This window comes from Condylura cristata, unplaced genomic scaffold, assembly GCF_000260355.1.
Source record: "Condylura cristata isolate star-nosed mole 26May11 unplaced genomic scaffold, ConCri1.0 scaffold00005, whole genome shotgun sequence".
NCBI lineage: Eukaryota > Metazoa > Chordata > Mammalia > Eulipotyphla > Talpidae > Condylura > Condylura cristata.
Genome location: NW_004567106.1, coordinates 45,871,523 through 45,891,991, shown reverse-complemented (window position 1 = coordinate 45,891,991; position 20,469 = coordinate 45,871,523). Strand labels below are relative to the sequence as shown.

Genomic DNA, 20,469 nt, shown 5'->3' with positions numbered 1-20,469 from the left:
CCTTTAATAGAAAACTTCCCAATTCTATTTATCTTCTAAATAAGACTGTTCCTAGTAGCTATCCACCTCCTGGCTCTAATAACATGTTAAATCTCTATCATTTAAAAGTAAGTTTCTCAGATTTATTTGTTCTTGATGTATATATAATATATAGTTACCTGAACACATTGGCCCTATAAGTCAATTACTCTTTCCTAAGTAAAATGCATATTTAGCTCATAACTTAAACTTCATTGAAAGGTTCATTTGAATCAAAGAAATGCAAGAAATTTCTCATTGTTACATCAGAAAAGAAACTGTCTTTATATTAGACTTGCAATAGTAATTATTTTCCCTATGTTGTAGTGTGGGAAAATAGGCTTTGTGAGTGCATATAAAGTCACCAAAAGGAAATTATATCTCGATTTTGAAGTTTTAGAAATTTTTAGTTAAAAATCTACTGAGGTATGTACAGCCACAATAGAAGTTTGGAGCATATTTAGTTTAGGGTCAGGCACTTGACATAGGAAAAAATGATTGCTGTCATAATATAAATTATTTATTTCTTTACATTCTTCTTTCTACAATGAAGTGGTACAACCTCCAACCATTACTCACCAGTCTCCAAAAGATTATATTATTGACCCTCGGGAGAATATTGTCATTCAGTGTGAGGCCAAGGGGAAACCTCCTCCAAGGTGGGTGTGCTTCCTGTTTTGTTACAGTATTAAAAGTAATCACTGACACTAATTTTAAATTAATTTCAGGTCCCATGTATCTCTGTTTGTCTTTCTGCTTGATTAAAGTCAGTTTGTTCTTCTTGAAAACCAACATTATTGCATTTCTGTACTCAGGCCCTTCTGTGAAATGCTCAAAAAGTGTAGGGGAATATGAAAAATGACCTTCCTATGGCCTGTGATATGGGCAAATTCCTTTTCTTAACTGCTTTATCTATAAAATAAAGAAGTTGAATTTGATGACATCCAAGATGCCTACTAGCTCTAGAAAAATATGACAGTCCTACCTAAATGTTTTTCCAAACTTGGCAGAGTTCAATACTAAGGGATCTTCCTATGGATGTTGGCATCGCAGTAGAGAGTAACTGGCGCAGCCAGCCTATGTGAGAGGTCAGCAGTGTGACATTCCAAGATCCCACAGCTAATTACATGACCTGTGACATATCCAGTAATAGGAGTTTGGGAGAATTGGATTTTTATTAAAATATAATGTGGATTTTTAAGGAGTAACGAAGTAAGAGTTCCTGCATAGTTGATTTCTAAAGTTATCTATTAGTAGCCTTTTCAAACTCTCACAGACTGGTACCTCAGGAAAAAAAAAAAAAGTACTAAGTCAAGGATGACAGACACTTCCATCAAGGGTTTGATTCAAACATTATTAGGAACTCTGTAGCAGGTCTCCCTGGTGGCACAAGGGCTTATGTCACAACACTGTGAAACTATTCACAGCCATTGCAGCACAAGCTCGATCCTTGGCCAGGGAGCTGACCCACTTGGTGCAGCAGACCTCTCCTGCTGCTCCCCTCAGCAGTGTATTTCAGTTGATCTGCCTGTTCTGCACCCTGTCTCTAGTAAATCCTCTCACCACTACCACCCCCCCCTCCGCACCTCTTATCTATACCCCAGTTCTTGTATGCATAAATAAATAAGCCTTAAAAAGAAAAGAAACCCTGTAGTGCTCCATCCCTTTCCTTTTTGTGCTGTCCTCTGATGGAGCTGCCCTTAAGTTCTACCCTTAGATAGTACTGGACACTCTGTAAGACAGAGTTTCTGTATCCCACCACTATTGATATTTTGAGCTGGACCCTTTTTGCTGGGCAGGAGTTATCCTGTGCATTATAGTATATTCAGCAACATTCCTGGATTCTACCTATTCCAAGCCAGAAGCATCAATCACCACCTCCCACTGCTATAAGGACAAGAAGCGGGAGGAAACACCCACCTGAGCCTAAACACAGTGCAAGCTTGGAGCTCCTTGCCACTGTATGTGCATGGTCCTGCTGACTTGTGACCAGTCTTAAAGTATTTAGTGACACAAGCACTATACTTTTATAGAATTCAATCTTTGGTATAAACAACATTTCAGGTGAGATTTTGAAATATTTCCTAGGAAATTTATATCTTCTCTAAAATAAAAAGTTTTTCAAAATATATTTCATATGGAATTATTGCTGTTAATAATCAACATTTAAAACATCTCTGAACCATTTCTTCCCTTCTTCCTGTCCTACACATTGACTTTTGATCATTTGAAACTGGCCTGATCATAGCTAAACTTCACTTGCATAGTAGTCTTGAGGAACTTTCCTGTCACATTTTAGCCCAGAACAGATATTGAGAGACAGGTTTTCAATTCTGTTAACAATGGAGTTTACAATTAAAGTGGTAGTAAAGCTCCAAGAGAGTTTCACTGGGAGACCATTTTCTGTGTTTTCCTTGAAAAGTGATGGGCAATCTGTTTGCCAGGTTGGTTTCACTTGGTGTCTTGGTTAGTATCTCGTAAAGTCTTGTACCTTGAAATGTATGACTTTTATCTAAGTCATGATTCAATGACCCTTTCAGGTATGGTGCTTACTGCTCTTTTACTGAATATTAAAATCTAACGAATATTTCTAGAAACCCATAATACTTCTGGGAATTTATTGAAGAGTAAGTAATCTTGTTCTTCTGAACCTTCAGCAAATTTAATTCTTTATTGTGTTGCACAGCTTCTCATGGACCCGAAATGGGACTCATTTTGACATAGATAAAGACCCTCTTGTCACGATGAAGACTGGCTCAGGAACCCTCATAATCAACATTATGAGTGAAGGGAAAGCAGAGGCCTATGAGGGGGTCTATCAGTGTACAGCCAGGAATGGACGTGGAGCTGCAATTTCTAACAACATTATTGTCCGACCATCTAGTAAGTAGGACTCGTCAGCCAAACAAAAATTCTTTTTCAGATTTTGCTCCAAGACTCGGCATCTATTAATTATCCAAATGCTATTGCATCATATAAAAAAGCACCTTGTTTTGCATGAAAATTAATGGCCCTTTCCAGTTTACTGAACACGTTTGTCAGCCTAATGGTTTTCCAATCCAATGTGTCACTTATACAAGTCTGTAATAATTGACCTAATTATTTATTTCTCACCATCTTGTGAACAAGCCAACATCCTGTACAAGCCAGATAAAATTATTCAGTATAAAGTGGGTAATTGAGGTATACGTGTCGTTATAAACATTTTAGTTTAGAAATTTCACTGGTGATCTGGTGGCCTCATGACCTTGTTATTGGTGACTCTTTTCACAGTAGTCAGTATCCAGATCTTCTCAATGACCTCAAGAGCATGTCCTTAAAAAGCAGTGATTACTTGCAGCTCTGGTCATTTTTTTTTCTATTACTTGTGTAACATGTTCATTATAGAAAAAAATTATTTAGAAATACACAAAATCAAAATTTTAAAATTACTTATGAGCTATTCAAAGAGATACTCATTCCTTTTTTCTTTCTAGGTAGATCTGTCCCTATGTAGGTATGTGTTTAAAACAAGCTTGTTCTGAACGGCGATTTTATAATCTTTCCTGACTGGTCAACATGTCATGTTTTCTCTCATCAGTCTTATAAATAAGTATACATATATATAATACTCTGCTCTTCAGAGCTATAGGCATACATTTATTTGACATTTAAGTGTTTTAAATTATTTTTGAAGAACATACTTGTAGTAAAAATACTATGTCTCTTCTTAATTATCTGTGTAACATTAGTTCTTAGACATGGTCCCTGGCTCTGAATTTATGTTATTAATGGCAGTGCATGAAAGTTGCCATTTTTTTTTCACTTCACACTGTATTTAAAAATTATTTTCTCCTTATTTTAACATACACATATCCTGAGTTACTATTTTCCCCAAAGTTGAGTTTGCTTTTCTTTTTAGTGCTTTTACTTTTTCAAATGCATAATTAACTTAGGAGATACTATTTTATATCACAGGATCACCATTGTGGACCAAAGAAAAACTGGAACCAATAACACTTCAAAATGGCCACTCTTTAGTACTTCCCTGCAGGCCCCCAATTGGATTACCACCACCTATAATATTCTGGATGGATAATTGTAAGTTTTAACAGTATGAACTTACTTTCTTCATGAGTCTTATGGTTATTTGGCATCATAATAACTTACTACTTTTTGTGACTCAGATGTTTGTGAAATGTTTTACATATGCCTGGGAAAATGAATGCTAATTGAAAAGAAATAACATTTCGTTTCATTAATCCACTTGCTTTTATTGAGCACCTACAATGTACCAGGCACTGGCCTAAATGAACTAAATTCCTCTTCTCATTGAACTTACTCTTTGCAGTCAAGTAAATAGGGGTGGAGGGCAAGGAGGAGTAAGTGAATTGGAAAACAGGTGTCCATTGGCAATAAGTGCTGTGAAAAAAAAATAATAAAGCAGAGTTTTGAGCAGGGCCCTAAAGGATTGAGAGAGTAAGGCATGCCCCTAACTACCTGGAGGGAAAGGAACGCTGGTATTTCACACACAAGGTGGGCACACCCTGGTGTGTGCACAGGCCCGCAGGAGACCATGTATCCAGACTGAGTGACTTAAGGGGATAGTGACAGAAAAGGTCAGGAAGGCCAGCACTTCGACCTTTCTTCCCAGACATTAGAGAGTGACTTTACCGGAAATTTAGTGATCAGTAATAGCATGGCTTCAGTTCTTGTGTATATGCCTTAGAGAACAAAGAGAGATAGAATTTAGCTGTAACATTTAATTTTCATTTTTTAAAAGATTTATTTATTTATGCATACAGAACTGGGGTACAAGCCAGAGGTGCAGGGGCTGTGAGAGGATTCACCAGAGAGAGTGGGGAGCAGAACAGGCCAACTGTTGAAGTACACTGCTGGTCAGGAGAGGTCTGCCGCACCATGTGGGTCACCTCCAGGGCAGGCGGGCTCGAACTCATGCTGAAGTGGCTTTTAGCTTCTTAGTGCTGTGCTTTACCCCGCTGCGCCACCAGGGAGGGCCCTAATTTCCATTTTTGACATTTGTATGAAAGTATTCACAGAAGATAACACAATATAGAAATAAATATGTAAATGAAAAATGCACAAGCGTCCTTTCCAATGATTACATAACAGCTTTTACAGAATCTGTAAGAATAAGTAAATAAAGTGTAAATGAGTATAAATAAAATGTAAAATGTATGCCTTCAAGAATAACAGTCTGCAAATGTCACCACCAAAATGAGACCCAGTTTGGTTCTTTATTCTTACTCAAAAATGATTAACTTCCCTCTTAATAAAGAGAGGTCTACATGTATAAAATCTCAAAACCACTTGATAAATAATTCTTCCCACATTGCATTGCTAGCTGTGCCGTTTATGGATGTTTGAGGCTATACAAAGCACCTGGACCTTTTGAATAAAATTGCATCTGGAATATGAAAAAATATTTGAATCTCTATCACCCTGAAGTCATTTTTCTTCTTGCAAAGTTATTGCTATCTGCCTACACCATTTTTACAAATATCATGCAAAAGAACTCAAAGAGCAAAGTAATATCATTCTCATGAAGTCCCATTCATGTTCATTTGCTCTGCCATCACCATCAGTAATAAAATACAACAGGAATGTCCTTAGTGGCCTAGAGATGTTGAGTCTCAGCGCTGTCACCACCACAGCTTGAGTTTGATTCCAGGCCAAAGAGCTGACCCACACGGTGCAGCAGACTTCTCGTGTCTTGCCCGCTGCTGCCCTTGTCAGTGTGTTTCAATAAATCTACCTGACCTGCTCCGCCTCTGGTGAATCTGACTTACACCCAGTTCTTCTACATACACACACAAAATAGTAATAATAAAATACAACAAAATGGGAGAAATAAATGTATGGTTATCTTTAACCTCTTGTATTCAATAAATAAATGTACATTTTTGTGTGTGTGCTGGTTTTTGAAACAACCTTTCTCCCAGGCATTAATGGCTTAAAATCACAAATTAACAACAGCCAACCAAACCTTCATCTTCACCAAGAACTCGGTAACATGTCTAACCAATGCTCTTTTAAACTCTGACTCCACATTCCTTGCCTTTTCCAGCCTTAGGGAGCTGCTAGCTTTTTTTTTTTAAGATCTATTTATTTATGCATACAAGAACTGGGGTAAAGACCAGAGGTGTGTGTGGGGTGAGGGGTGAGAGGATTCACCAGAGACAGAATGTATGCAAGTGTCAACAGCCATATTGACTGAAATATATGGCAGAGGGGAGCAGTGGACAGGACAGGAGAGATCTGCTCAGACATGTGAATCACCTCCCTGGCTGGTGATCAAGCTCATGCTGCAGTGGCTTCAAAGAGCTTCACAGTGCTGCGCTTTAACCCCTTGCACCACCAGGAGGCCCCTAAAGCTGCTAGATTTTAGCTATAGTTTTTTGCATCTTGTGAAATGGTAGCAAAGACACCTGCTGTAGAAGGAGCACAATGTAGGATACCCCCAGGAGACAAACTCCTGACCTCAGGCCCCCAGGTCGTGTTACTTTTCCTATTCTCTCACGTCAGAGCTGAAGAACCCTTCCAGTGTAGACTCTGTGAACTGAGTCAGAAGCTCCGTGGTGTGGGTTAGACAGCACATGGAAAATTCACTATACATCAGTGGGACTCCACCCCACCTTTTCTCCCTATGTAGAAAATCCTCCTTCCACCCCTGAAGTGGACCCAAGAGGAAGTAAATTGTCAAACATAAAACTGGAAAGTCAGATCATAATTATCAAGAAAAGGAGAGACAAGATCAAGAAAGAACAAAGCATAATTGAACATATATTTGATACAATAGCTTCTAAAGTAAGACATGCTGAGAATATAAAGAGGTAAAAAAGGGGAAATCATTTTGAAAAACTGAAGTATTATTAGTGGAATATGATAGCATAATATGGTGTTTCCTTGAAGTCTTCTTTCCAAGTCTCTTTATAATAGATCAAGTTTTATAGTGGTATTTTTTCATGTTATTTACACAGATCCAACATAGTGCAATTTGTATTATATTTAAGGTGCAATGGAAACTTCATGACATAAAGTCTTGAAGTTTTATCAAGAACTTTTGAATATACTGACCATTTACAGTGTTTTATGGCTGTATAATTAACTTTCAATGCAATGCACAAATCCTGAAAAAAAAAAGAAACTGAAAATTCAGAGTGCTGATAAGTATTCATTTAATCTTCCAATGAATATTTATGGAACCCCTGGTAAGGGCCTAGTTGATTTTAGTGCCACAGCAATAGAGAAAGCAGGTGTCATTCTGTCCTCCTCGAACTTGAATTGTAGCCGGGAGTCAGTGGGGCACATAAAATACATTGTGTAGTAGAAGATGACAAGCAATTCAGTAAAGAGAAGGCCTGGGTGGTGAGGGAGGCCTCTGAGGACCACATCACAGCACTCAGTCACTGTGCCTGTCACTGTGGCACTGGGTCCTGCCTGGCCCTTCAGTTAGATCACGAACTGAGTCAGACAGGGACCCCAGAAAACCCAAGGCTGAGCACAGGCCTCAGCTGACTGTTAAGTATGCCCCAGTATTTGGTTTCTGACCATACATGTAGAGGCAACCTGCATTAACATGTTTCCTTAACACATTTTCTAAAGGCAGGGGTGGGTCTGTGTGTGTTTAACAATTAGGGGCTAATTAAAATTGTAGGAAAATGGGGCTGCAATAAACAAGGAATCAGGAAAAAATTAGTTATAATAAATAAAAAACAAAATTCACAGGCAATTATAAATCAGAGACATTCTGCAGGGGAGAAGAAGGGAGACAGGTCAGAACAAGGGAGGGAAGACACCAGGGACTGTGGTGATGGTGCACAGGTGAAGTGGTGGTGGGAATTACACAGGGACTACACCCGAGAGGAGAAAGCGGACATTGTACAAAAAGAAAGGATGATGTAAAATAGATAACAAAAATTTTTTAAAATTATAGGTAAAGTCACACAAATTGAAATTTAATTCTTTGTTGGGTTATACTTGCTTAATAAAGCTTTTCGCTGTATAATACTTCTTTCACCTCTTTCCCCACCTTAGAAAGATTACGATCGGGGTAGGCTCACTTGGAGTTTTAATGTGTTGTGGTTTTTTTTTTTCTCTCTTTCATTTGTTTGCTTTTGCTCAGAGAATTGTATAGAGAAAAAAGTTTATTTCACAGAACTTCTCATAGATGCATCTGTCTTGCTAAGCTAGAAAGTGGCCCTTCTATGCTGGAATGACCTAGCTCTCTCTGTCTTTCTCTAGCCTTTCAAAGACTTCCACAAAGTGAGAGGGTTTCCCAGGGTCTGAATGGAGACCTATATTTTTCCAATGTTCTCCCAGAGGACACCCGTGAAGATTATATCTGTTATGCCAGATTTAATCACACTCAAACCATACAGCAGAAGCAACCTATTTCTGTGAAGGTGATTTCAGGTAAGAGTTCAGCTTCCTGAATCATTCTTTGAGTGATGTTTGAAATATGTGCAATATATTACTTATTAAATACTGTTCACTTTGAAGTAAACAGGTTTATTGATCTGGAAACTAGCTGTGAATAGGCACTAATATGTCGGCATGTGTTGTAAAGAAGATGCCCACCTGAAAGGCAGTATTTTACATTTTTGCTGTTAGTGCCATTACTGTTTCCATGATAGTTTTCTAAATCTGCTTGGTGTACTGAGCATTTGCCTGTGTTTTATGCCACAATGCCTATCATTGGCAGTTCTGCAGCTTGAGTTATATGCTCACATCGTAACTGGCTGGGGGTGGCTGAGTGAATTATGAGTTAGTCAAGTACAATGTAAAACACTGTGTTTTACTTGATTGGGTTGACAATTTGTCAGCCTCACTGTATACATTTGCTTTTGTTGCCCAATACTTTTTGACCGTTCTCCCCTACGTTTGTGCATTCTTCATATTATTCTGTTTATTTCAGTGGATGAATTGAATGACACTATAGCTGCTAATTTGAGTGACACTGAGTTTTATGGTGGTGAGTTACGGTGATTGTAACTGATATTTCCTCCCTCATTGTAGAATTTAGTTCACTAACTTCACCTCCATGGCTGTTTAACCTTATTTCTATATGAAATTCCTAATTATATGTTTAATACCATGAGAATAAGTGTGTTTCTTATAAAATTTGAGACTTCAAATATGTCACTAAACGTTTATATGTTGTATGCATAATAATAAAATTTATATAACTGTTTTCATGTAAAGAACCATTTCACATAGTTTGGAGAAATCTTTAATGTATGTTCAGAATTGTATATTTCGTTATTTTGTCTTGTTCATAAACTTGTCTCATGAACTAAATAATAATCTGCTATAATGCTAATTCATCAAAGCTTTAGTAGTGTGTAACAACTAATACTAAATGGATTTTGTTAGTAAATCATCACACTTCCCATTTGTTTTCACATGACATTATCCATATAATTAACAATAGTGTTTTTCCTAGTTGTGTTAAAACTGAGTCACTATCTTAAATGGAAGTACTCTTTTTAAAATTAGAGGACTTAACATCATTCTCTTAAAAAGAAAAGAATTTGATTTCCTTAAGGAAAATAAGGCTTTCAGTATAGAATCTATCAATGCATGTAATGGGTTCTAGAGAGAGGGGTATTTTTAATTATCTATAATGCAGAATATTTGCTCTATTAATTTTTCACCCTTGAGATATAAAGTAAAAAATTAAGATTCCATCACAGCTCCTGCCCCTATTTATTTTACTTTAATATTATTTTGGGGAATATAGACCTCAAAACCATTCCCCAAGTTATTTCAGAGAGGTAAGCTTCCTTCTACAGTCTCTCTAATCTTAGGAAGTTTCTAGTTTCTTACAAGTAATGCCTTATCTAGAATTTTTCTTCTAAGAAATGAGAATAATTCATGCCTTACATTTTCAGTCAGTTTTTGTGAGCATCAAATAGGTAATGCATTAAAGTGTTGCAAACAGCCAAAGTCTTCTGAACCTTAGAGAGTATCACTTCTACTTAGCTTTTTGAGTGGACATCAGAAGATAGAGCCACATTTTAGAAAGAGCTCTATAAAAAAGAAACTGACCTACATAAATCTCCCTGAAATCTTTGACTTGAGCCCTATTTATTTTTCCATTGAGGAAACCAATTTCAGATTATATATAACTCCGCCACTATTCTTCATTTGTGGCCTACAATTTGACAACCTGTGTCAGTAACTCTTGTTTTCTTTTCCATAAATCTAGCATTTGGGGATCTCGAGTGTTAGCCATCCACCTCAGATTTACTTACATGATTAATAAATGGAATTGGCTTGATGTGAAAACCTAGTATAAACAAAATATCCCTTTCATAATCATATCTTTCAGAAAACTTTAACACCTTCCAGTGTACAGCTAATTTTGGCTTTGACATGAGCACTAATCTTAAAGGATGGCTAATTATTTGCTTTTCTATGTCTACATTTTGAAATTTTGCCAACATACTGAACATTCATGAAACCCTAACTCAAATTAAGGAAATGTGCAAAAGTAAACTCGACCTTCCATTAGTGCTTGTGTGACCAAAATTGTTTCTGTTCCTGGCGAATGGAGTGAGTGATGGCTGCGTGCAAGACAGAGTGTGTATGTGTAGTTTTACAAATTTCACAATCAATGTTAAATGGTTTTAAAAGTGGACTAGATGTTTAGACAGTGAACTGTGTTCTAGAAATGCATATTCATAATATTTATGCACATTGATTTTCTGATTTGCAGCTAAATCAAATAGAGAGCGGCCACCAACATTTTTAACTCCAGAAGGCAGTGCAAGTAACAAAGAGGAGTTAAGAGGGAATGTCCTTTCACTTGAGTGCATTGCAGAAGGCCTGTGAGTCAACACTTTCTGTCTTGCTATATGTTTCTTACAAAGACATAGTAGATTGGTAGAAAGGCATGAGTATCATACGAAGAGTCATCGTCTTACACTGATTCCATCATGAATTAAGAAAAATTTGATAATTATTTCCAAAATAGACCATATGAATTTCCTATCGTTGGTAAATATTTTGTTACTGTAATGTGTTCATCTTGAAATAAGTATCAATATTAACAAGGAGTAAAACAATGGCATCTCATTAATAAAAAATTCAAAACAAAGAAATAAGTATTAATAATCATGTTGTGATTTGCTGTGATTATTCTTAGAATGCATTATGTTGCTACTATTTTGTAACAAATACCTCAAAATTTAGCAGCTTAAAAACAATTCAATGACCATTGATTGACCAATTAATATATAGGATAGATATGCACATAAATACACTGATGTATAATGGAACACTGTTCAGCTACTGAAAAGATGGTATCCTGTCATGTACAACAACATGAATGGACCTGGAGGGAATTATGCTTAAGGAAATAAGCTAGACAGAGAAAGATAAACACTGTTATTTCACTCCTATGTGATATACAGAGAAAACAAATATGCTATTCTCCTGGCATCTAAAGCATACATCTGAGGCCTCTTAGGTCCTGCACTTAGTTATGGAACTGACACAATCCCTTATATTATGTCCTGTTGGAAAGTCACACGGCCAAGCCCCACTTCTTTGCACATATCACCTATGTACACATGCCCAAGTGGATATCACCCCCAGCAGCCCTGTCCCCTGCGTAGGAGTTTCAGGGACACCTTGCTCAGATACAAGATCAACTGTTACATTAGGTGCGCACAAGAGGCAAGCTTTTACTTAGCCCCCTCTTCGGCCTGGCATGGAACAAGTACTATTGGTACTTTTTGTCTGCTGAAAACTTTGAATGGGATCTCAGGAACACTTTGCCTCTTCAGTTGTGATCTGTGTTATCCTTGCCATGGTAACTCACATTCCTTCTCAGAATCCACCTCAAAGAGTAATTTTACCTCAAGAAGCAAGTGAAGCCCCCTGTTACCCATGTCAGGAAATCACACTACAAGCCACTGAGTTTACCAATTAACTGAAAATGAGCAATATTCCCTTAAAGACTTGTTTAATATCCTTCTTTCCCACCAGAAAATAAAACACCACCAGCAAAAAAAAAAAAAAAAAAAAAAACTTGAAACTTTCATCTTCGTTGTGGGAAAAACTGGCTTATTCTACTAACTTCTAAGCTTTGGAAAGTTGGGAGACTCGTTCTCAGAATTAGCGATTCTATCTCCCACAAATGACATCTTAGATAAAAAATTACAATATGATTTGGTGCTTGAAAATTGATAAATATTGTAAAACTAAAAATGAGGCTTTATTGATTACGAAGCAATAGGTATGAGACTCGTACAATCAATAATATTTTTAATCCTTAACTACTGCTCAAGTGGATTAGTCATCCTCCAAAATAATTAATGACTTAGTCATTTGTAAGCGATGTCAGGTATCCCCTGCTCACCTTCAGATGAGATCATGAGGTGTGGATCATGATGCAGTGCTATTATGCTATCATAGTACACTGATAATATCTTTAGGTTTTCAAAATGATTTCACATGTTCTCTTTTTTGGCCCTCAGCATGTTTTATTTTAGAAGCTATTCATCAAATATATGCTCACTTATTTTTATTCAACCAAAGAAATGAGAAACAATTCCACAATTAATTAATCCCACTTGCTTTTCTAATGACAGGTATTGTGATTTCCTGAGTGCCTGGGCCATTCTTTTTTCATTTATCTCTTCCCAAAACACAGCTCAGCATTTGGTTTATATCAGTGCTTGATAAATGTTTGCACTGAATCGATTTTTATTTTACCCTCAAGAAAACCATCTAAAGTCATTAGCTCAAGACAAACATTATTATCCTCATTAAGTCAACTCAAGAAACTGAGGTCCAAAGAGGCCAGGATCCAAGTGGGAGAACATTTTTCAGACAGGGCTGGGAATTTGAAGCAGTCCTTCTCACTTCAAGCCTGCATTCTAGCTTTTCATCTGGTTCTTTTATGTTATGATTTAATAAGAAAAGCAAATCCGTAAGAAAGGGTATGAGTAATACATGAGCTTTATCTATGCTTATCAACTGGTAATATTTTAAGATACTACTAATAATAAGATTATAAAAGTATGCTATTCCTCCTGTTATTTCATTTTCATCATCAGATGGCCTGTTATAAAATAGTTGAAAAGGGAATGTGATGTGTTAAAGTTCACAGGCACAGATATATGCATACATGTATATATTTACACACACACATATAAATATTATCTCATTTTCTGTACATTTTTAACTCTAGCTGATAAGAAATAACTATCATTCATTTCATTTCATAGTAATTCTTTTGATTGACATAGTACCTCCTTGTAGAATTCCCAAGAATTCCCCAGAGGATAACAACATTGAAGAAAATAATTAGGTCCCTTCAACAAAATAACTCAGGCCAGAGTTTTCACTGCATCTCACTGCAGTTTTTGCATGTCTGAAGTCTGTGTTTGTGGTGTAGTATGGATTAGTGTGGTTCTAATGATGTGAAAGCTGCAGATTAGCAAATTAAATAGAAGACTGAGCATTTTTTATAAAAGTTTGATATGAGTTAACATATCTATACTTTTCATGATCTTTATATGAAGAATTTGTTATAAATGTGCATACAGTTTGCCCTCAATAACAGTCACACATAATTTTTTTTTGGTAATATCATGTTTTATTTATCCTATCAGGCCTACCCCTATTATTTATTGGATAAAAGAAGACGGAACGCTGCCAGTCAACCGAACATTTTATAGGAACTTTAAGAAAACTCTGCAGATCACTCAGGTTTCAGAAGCAGACTCTGGAAATTACCAGTGTATAGCAAAAAATGCATTAGGAGCCATTCATCATACAATTTCTGTCACAGTTAAAGGTACATCATTGTTTAAAGTGTGTTGTTCTTGACTTAATAAGGAATTTAGCTAAATCTTCAGTCAGATATGCTTTTGATGATATTTTTCAATAATAATAAATATAAGTTTATGTCAACATTCAAAGAACCTTGACTCTGTTCTTGTTGCTACTTATAGTATATCTAAATCAGGCTAAAAATTTCTTTCCCTTAAATCTTCTGTATAGAATCTCAATATATATAGATGGAATGAGGAAAATAGAAAATCACCTTTAGACTCCCTGGCTGCTGCAGGCAAGATCCCCCATGAAGGCTGAAACTAGTGGATGAAACTTTAGGGAAGAACAGGATATTTACATAGAATTAAGGACCTGTCTCCCAAGAAAATTAGTAAAGTAGTTTTAATAAAAATATGCAAATTCTTCATAGAGATGGGACATGAGTGTGGACTGGGCTTAGAAATTCACTTCTAATGGCTGTTTTATGGAAACAGGAATTAGTGACTTTGTAATGGAGAATTCTGGCAGTTACCACCTTAACCAAATGATCAAGGTTAACATAACCAGTAATAAATCATATGATACAATGTAATCTCTGATATGATGCAATTGGAAAGGTCCATCACCCAAACCTCAGTCTACCCATGAGAAAACATCAAATAAACTGAACCTGAAAGACATTCTACCTATTGATCAATGCTCTTTAAAACTGATCAATACTCTTTAAAACTCTCAAGTCATGAAAGACAAGGGACACCAAGAAACTGTCAGATTGGAGGAAACTAAGGAGGGAGATGTGACAGGTAAACACAGCAGGCATGGAGTAGAAACAAAAGATTAGTGGAAAATGGGGAAATCCAAATAATGCATGCTGTTATATTTAATGTTAACTTCTTGTTTGTGGTGTATCATGGTGAAGATGTTAATATTAGAAAAAGTTGGGTGATAGGGCTTAGGGGACACTATACTAGCTTTGCAACTTTTCAAAAATGAAGCTTTAAAAAAATGCTTCCTAATTTTATATTTATATGTGTTCTATGGGCTTGAGATTTTAAATGCATGTTTCTTTAAATTACTCTACAACCTCAGATACATCTGTCACTTTTTTGATGTCTGATTAACTTAATGTAAAACAAGATGATATAAGGGTCTAAGGAAAAAAAATTCACATATTCTGTCAACTTGTCTCTTTAAACATCCTTTTGCAAATATAAATCACTCTGTGAACACTTAAGTCTATTCACTGCAAGAATTAAGCCAACAAATGTTTTTGCAAAATGCTTATTTTCATTTTGAAATAACTTGATATATGCAGTTAGCTAGAATATTTCATTTTGATTCAGATCTTTTTCTTTCCTCAAAAAGCGGCTCCATATTGGATCATGGTACCACAAAATCTTGTGCTGTCCCCAGGAGAGAATGGGACCCTGATCTGCAGAGCTAATGGCAACCCCAAGCCCAGAATTAGCTGGTTATCAAATGGAGTCCCAATAGAAAGTAAGTTTCTGTGATTGGCTGTGTTTCAGTATTTTTTTTACAATATAGCTACATGGAGTGCAGGGGGGAAGCTTCCCTACCCCTCAGGGTTCTTCTTGGGCTGGTCAAGCAAACAAATGGACAAAAATTATTAGAATAAAAGACCAATTTAAATAACATATAGGAGTAATTTAATTTTAAATTCTGAAATCAGTAGACAGACTGAGGGTTTATATCCTAAACTAAAAATTAGGATAGCGGCCTGGTATAGCAAGGGGAGAGGATATCTCACAAGAGGAGGAGCCCGTAACTCATGACAAGGCCTTAGATGATCTAGATGTTTGTTCTGTCATAAGACAGATTTTTCCCTGTAGAGATGATCCTGAATCTGGGTATCCTTTATTCTCTAAGGTGATGACAGAAGTTAGTCTCAAAGCCCAGAGGCCAGGGAGACACACATGTCTGCTCTGGATATCTTAGGAAAGGCTTCTCTGATGATTTGGGGAAGGCATATCCTGCAGCTACAGATCAACAGGGATCAAAAGGTGATAAAATAATTTGGGTTAAGAAGGAAGCAGTATATAAGCTAACCAAAGGCACCAGCTTCCTTTAGTTTTCTATTTTATTTCCTTAAGTGTTTGTTATGACTGGATGCTGTTAACCTAATGGTATGTGTTGATTGGGAGCTGGCAATATTTTCTGCATGGATTACAGAAAGAATGACAGAGCAGGGTGACAAATAAACATCATCGAAAAGTTTAGACTATCTCCTTTGTTTGAAATGTCAAGAGATTTATGGACAAATCCTAGCAGAGATGGGTGGGAAGACTAGAAAGAGAACCATCAAATATGACAAGAATAAGAAACAACATTGTTTTAATGTAGAGTTTTTTCATTTCTAAACATAGCCCAACTCTTCACAAGTTTTCCAGTCTTCAGAGAACACAATCCCATTTAACACCCAAAGAAAAATATGTCCCCTGACTGGGGTCTTACGCTGGACACTCACTCTAGCCTGCTTTCCTCCCCGCATGTAGCTGAGGTCACCCTAGAGCAAGGCTTACCCAGCTCGCTGCTGTGTCGCTCGGTCCTGCCCCACTGCCAGCTCGCTCAGTCTGCTTCCTATGCTGCCTGGCACACATCCCCAAATTGTGGCCGTGGGCCCTTCCGTTAATCTTCTAAATCACAGCAAAGACCATTTTCACAAAGCTTGGTTAAAAGTTTGAGAGTAGAGCGGTAACATGGATGGAACTGAAAAAGATCTTGCTTAATGAAATAAGCCAGAAAGAAAAAGAAAAATGCCAGATGGTTTCATTCATAGTAGGAATGTAATGGATCAGGGAAAAGATAGATAGATAGATAGTAGATATCTCTCTACATATATAGAGAGCATATATAGAGAGGGGGGGAGAGAGAGAGAGAGAGAGAGAGAGAGAGAGGTAGTAATTTAATAAAGTAAAAAAGAACATCAACTAACAACTATAAACCAGAGACATTCTATAGGGGAGGAGAGGGGAACGAGACCAAAACGGAAAGAGCACATGGGACTATGGAGATGTCACCTGGGTGTAGAGGTGATGGGAAGTCCTGAGGATTACAACTGAGATGAAAAAAATGTACAAAATGAAGAATAATGTAAAATTTTTTTTAAAGTTTGAGAATAACAGAAGAAAATTACAGCAAAGCAAAGAATAAAACCTTAAGATGGATAACACACCCCCTGCTCCAGCTTCCTAAGCCATGGTCACCCACAGAGAACCTACCAGCTCTTTTTTTTTTTCTCAACTTGACCTGCCAGCACCTGCTGCCCACAGCAGAATCTTTGAACAATTTCCTTTCTTGGGGGCACAGAGCTTCTGGTAGACCAGAGAGAGGAAATCAATTTCTCTTTAAAATGCAGCCTCAGGGTCACACCCCAATCAATATCATAATAATCTTTAAAGATATTCTCTACTCACAATAAAGATGACCTGCAAGTACGTGATCTAGAACAGCTTGGCCTCTTAGTGCCTCCAAGCCAGAATCAAATATTGGTTCTACTTTTGCATAACTAAAAGTCCCATTAAACTGGCTTCTCCCAAACCATCTTCTATGATGGACCTGAAAACTTCTGGTACATTCTGCCCGCACTTCTCACCAACAAGGACTTGCAGTCATGGGTCTAGACAGAGAACTGTGGCCCTGTTCCCTCAGTGTTTATTAGTCATTAGTTTGTGTCACCCAATACAGTAGTCATCACATACTTGAAACAGACAGCCTGTAATTACTGCCTGGAAATGTGTTCCTGGGAGAAAATATTCTAAAGCAATGGGGTTTGGATATTTCCACTGCCAGCTTTAACCATGACTGGCTCAGGAAGAAATGCAGAGAGTGCTTTGTGACTGTGAGGGGAGCCGCTGCTATCTTCAGAGGTATAGGAATGAAAACAGAAAAAGAGTGGAAGAAAGCCCAGAACGAAGCTTTATACTACTACACCTGATTTGCTCAGGAATGCATGCAGCATTACAATAAAGGGTGGTGCCCGGCACCTTGGCAGCACATTTTACAGCTCAGAAGAGCTGTGCCCATTTAAAGAAGGCTGAACAGTGGACCTGAGAAGGATGGAGAGCGAAACTGACAAGTGGGAGAGCCACCAGTCTCCCTGTTCAGCCTGAAAACCAGGGAGCCAGGGCATGCTGACAAGAGAAATCCTTGAGCTCTGCAGCCATAGCACAATGATAAGCCAGGAAAATTGAGATGTAGCTGAAAGAAAGACACAAGAACCAGGGGAGATTAAATAATGAAGCTGATTTTTCCTCCTGATTTGCTTAGCTTATTGTCCTTCCTAACCTGGCAGGCAGTGCCTCTTGGGGGATCTCCTGGCTAGAGTTGTATTAAGAGCTTTGAAAATGCACTCATAGGTGTTATCCTTTTGCTGATATGCTGGAGGGACGGTCACTGAGGAACACCTGTTTGGGTAGGGGCTGCTGAAGAGTGGTTCTGGAGTTAGACTCTTCTACTCTAACCCCTAATCATCTGATTTGGTCCAGGGCAGAAAGAGAAAAAAAACCTTTCAAGTAAATTTCCAAATCAATTCATTGTCTTCATCCACAAAGCATTAGTTAAGTCCCCCTGGAAGGAAAAAATGAGGATGAGCAGTGGTAGAGTCTGAATTTTTTTTTTTAAGATTTATTTATTTATTCATACAGAACTGGGGTACAGGCCAGAGGCTCAGGGGCGGCGAGAGGCTTCACCAGAGACAGAGTGGGGAGCAGAACAGGCAGATCGACGAAGTACACTGCTGAGGGGAGCAGCGGGCGGGTCAGGAGAGGTCTGGCTCACCATGTGGTCACCTCCGGGGCAGGCGGGAATCGAACTCATGCGGAAGTGGCCTCAGATTCTCAGTGCTGCGCTTTAACCCGCTGCGCCACCAGGGAGGGCCAGAGTCTGAATTTTATGACACCTCAGGTCCAGGGTGGTTCACCTCCCTCATGTCTTAGCGCTGACGCCCCTCACCCCCACCCCCCAACAGTTTCTCTCCCGGATAGAAACACCACGCAGCCTGCCCACAAAGCAGAGGAGCCCCGCCAGGCTGCCTGTGCTGCTGCTGCTGTGTGTTGACACCAAGAGCATGAGGTAGCCAAGAGAAACGTGCACTGCTCACTGAGGAGACTGACTTGCAGCGCCTGGCAGGCACCCTCACGGCTCCCTGCAGGGCGATACTGCAAAGGCACAGCTGTTCTCCACTCCTGCCCTCAGCAGCTGGCTCATCTACAGCTTCTGCTGAGACTCTTGGCTTAAAAACTCAGTCTAAACAGCTAAGTTCAAAGTGAGCCAGACTCTCCAGCTTGTGCTAAAGTCTCCTGATCCAACATAAAAAGTAAATGAGGAAGGAAACTGTCAGAAAGAAAACAATAAAAGCAGGAGGAGTCCTGCACCTCTCCCCTTTTACCCTGTTTGATAGTTGCCTCCTGAATTTGTGCTCCCCGAAACATAATTGCCCTTGAGATTTGGGGACCAGGATGGAATTTGGACTGGGATTTGTTTCTCATCTGCAGTTTGCTGAGTTTTGCTCCCCACAGATGCTTCTAGCAATGATAGGGGGAAAGAATGGCAGAGAGGTAGAGGGAGGCAAAAGACAGCAAAAACTGTAGCATACAGCAGGACAGAATTGGCTCCATGGTCCGGGAGGAGGTCCCGGGAGCTAGCTGTGCACATGAGCTGGCTAGCTGGCCATGCCACCTCCTAAGGAGCCACTGAGCGGGAGAGCTGGGAACAGTCATGCTTCTGTGGGGTTCTGTGCAGGGAGCTGGACAGCACCCCCACAGGTGCCTCACGACAGAGATGGTACCAGGGAACAGGTGCCAGATACACAGCCTCCTGGCTCCCGACTTGTTGGAGATCACCTAAGGACAGGGACACGTCCTCTGCCTGCCTCTGCTGCCGTGTGCACAGAAAAACTGCAAAATGAGAAGCAGGTTCAGGGAGAAGGGCGGGGCGAGACTTGGGTTCTGTCCGCAAAATCCAGTCACTGATTTGTGACTGTGTATTTCAGACTTGGAATCTACTGTTTTACAAAACTAGAAAACTAACTCAAGAAGTGTCTGGGCTTCTAGCTCAAGGTCTTCCAAAGCTCTGTTCTCCCAGGACTGGCCAGGGTACTTTGATTTTCCTTGAAGCAAAAACCAGATTGCATTAAATATGTAATTTTCGCAAAACCACAGAAAACATTTTAAGCACAACCTACACAACCTACAGAAGTCAGGTAACAGAACACAGCTGCAGAGAGCTGGTGCCAGAATAAAATGCTAGTTTTATTGTGTGAACTGCAACATTTGAGAATGTGTGGTGGTAGAATGAAGATGGCCAAGGTTATGGGAACTATGATCGCTGGCCCTATCTTAGAAGACCTCTTGTAGTCTTTTAATTGCCTCCTGTGTGAGCGGCTGTAGACCTCCTGGGTTCTTCTATAAAGAGCACATATGGGACCATTGTGTGAAATGAATGAAGAGCAGGGCTTGGGGCAGCCTCCTGTCTCTGTTACATAGCCACTCCATGGGAGGGAGAGACTAAAAGTCAGCAATAACACACGATAAACAGCCAGGAGGATGGAGTCATCATGTGGGGGATTCCCAAGATTCCAACGCATTTCCTTCCTTTCCTCACAAGTGAAGGACCCTATTAGCATTCCTTACAGGAGATGGAAGA

The 20,469-nt window shown here is 38.7% G+C and overlaps 1 protein-coding gene across 14 annotated transcripts in view; it reads left to right on the top strand.

The window, feature by feature from the left end:
- Positions 1 to 20,469, top strand: part of NRCAM (neuronal cell adhesion molecule) — a 179,243-nt gene that overhangs the window by 112,779 nt on the left and 45,995 nt on the right. For all 14 annotated transcript variants that reach the window (XM_012720888.1, XM_012720886.1, XM_012720880.1 and 11 more), the window contains 7 exons: positions 572 to 677; positions 2,705 to 2,901; positions 3,976 to 4,098; positions 8,263 to 8,433; positions 10,739 to 10,850; positions 13,644 to 13,828; positions 15,172 to 15,303. In XM_012720888.1, the coding sequence (XP_012576342.1) occupies positions 572 to 677; positions 2,705 to 2,901; positions 3,976 to 4,098; positions 8,263 to 8,433; positions 10,739 to 10,850; positions 13,644 to 13,828; positions 15,172 to 15,303 (1,026 nt within the window). The remainder of the gene's footprint in view (positions 1 to 571; positions 678 to 2,704; positions 2,902 to 3,975; positions 4,099 to 8,262; positions 8,434 to 10,738; positions 10,851 to 13,643; positions 13,829 to 15,171; positions 15,304 to 20,469) is intronic.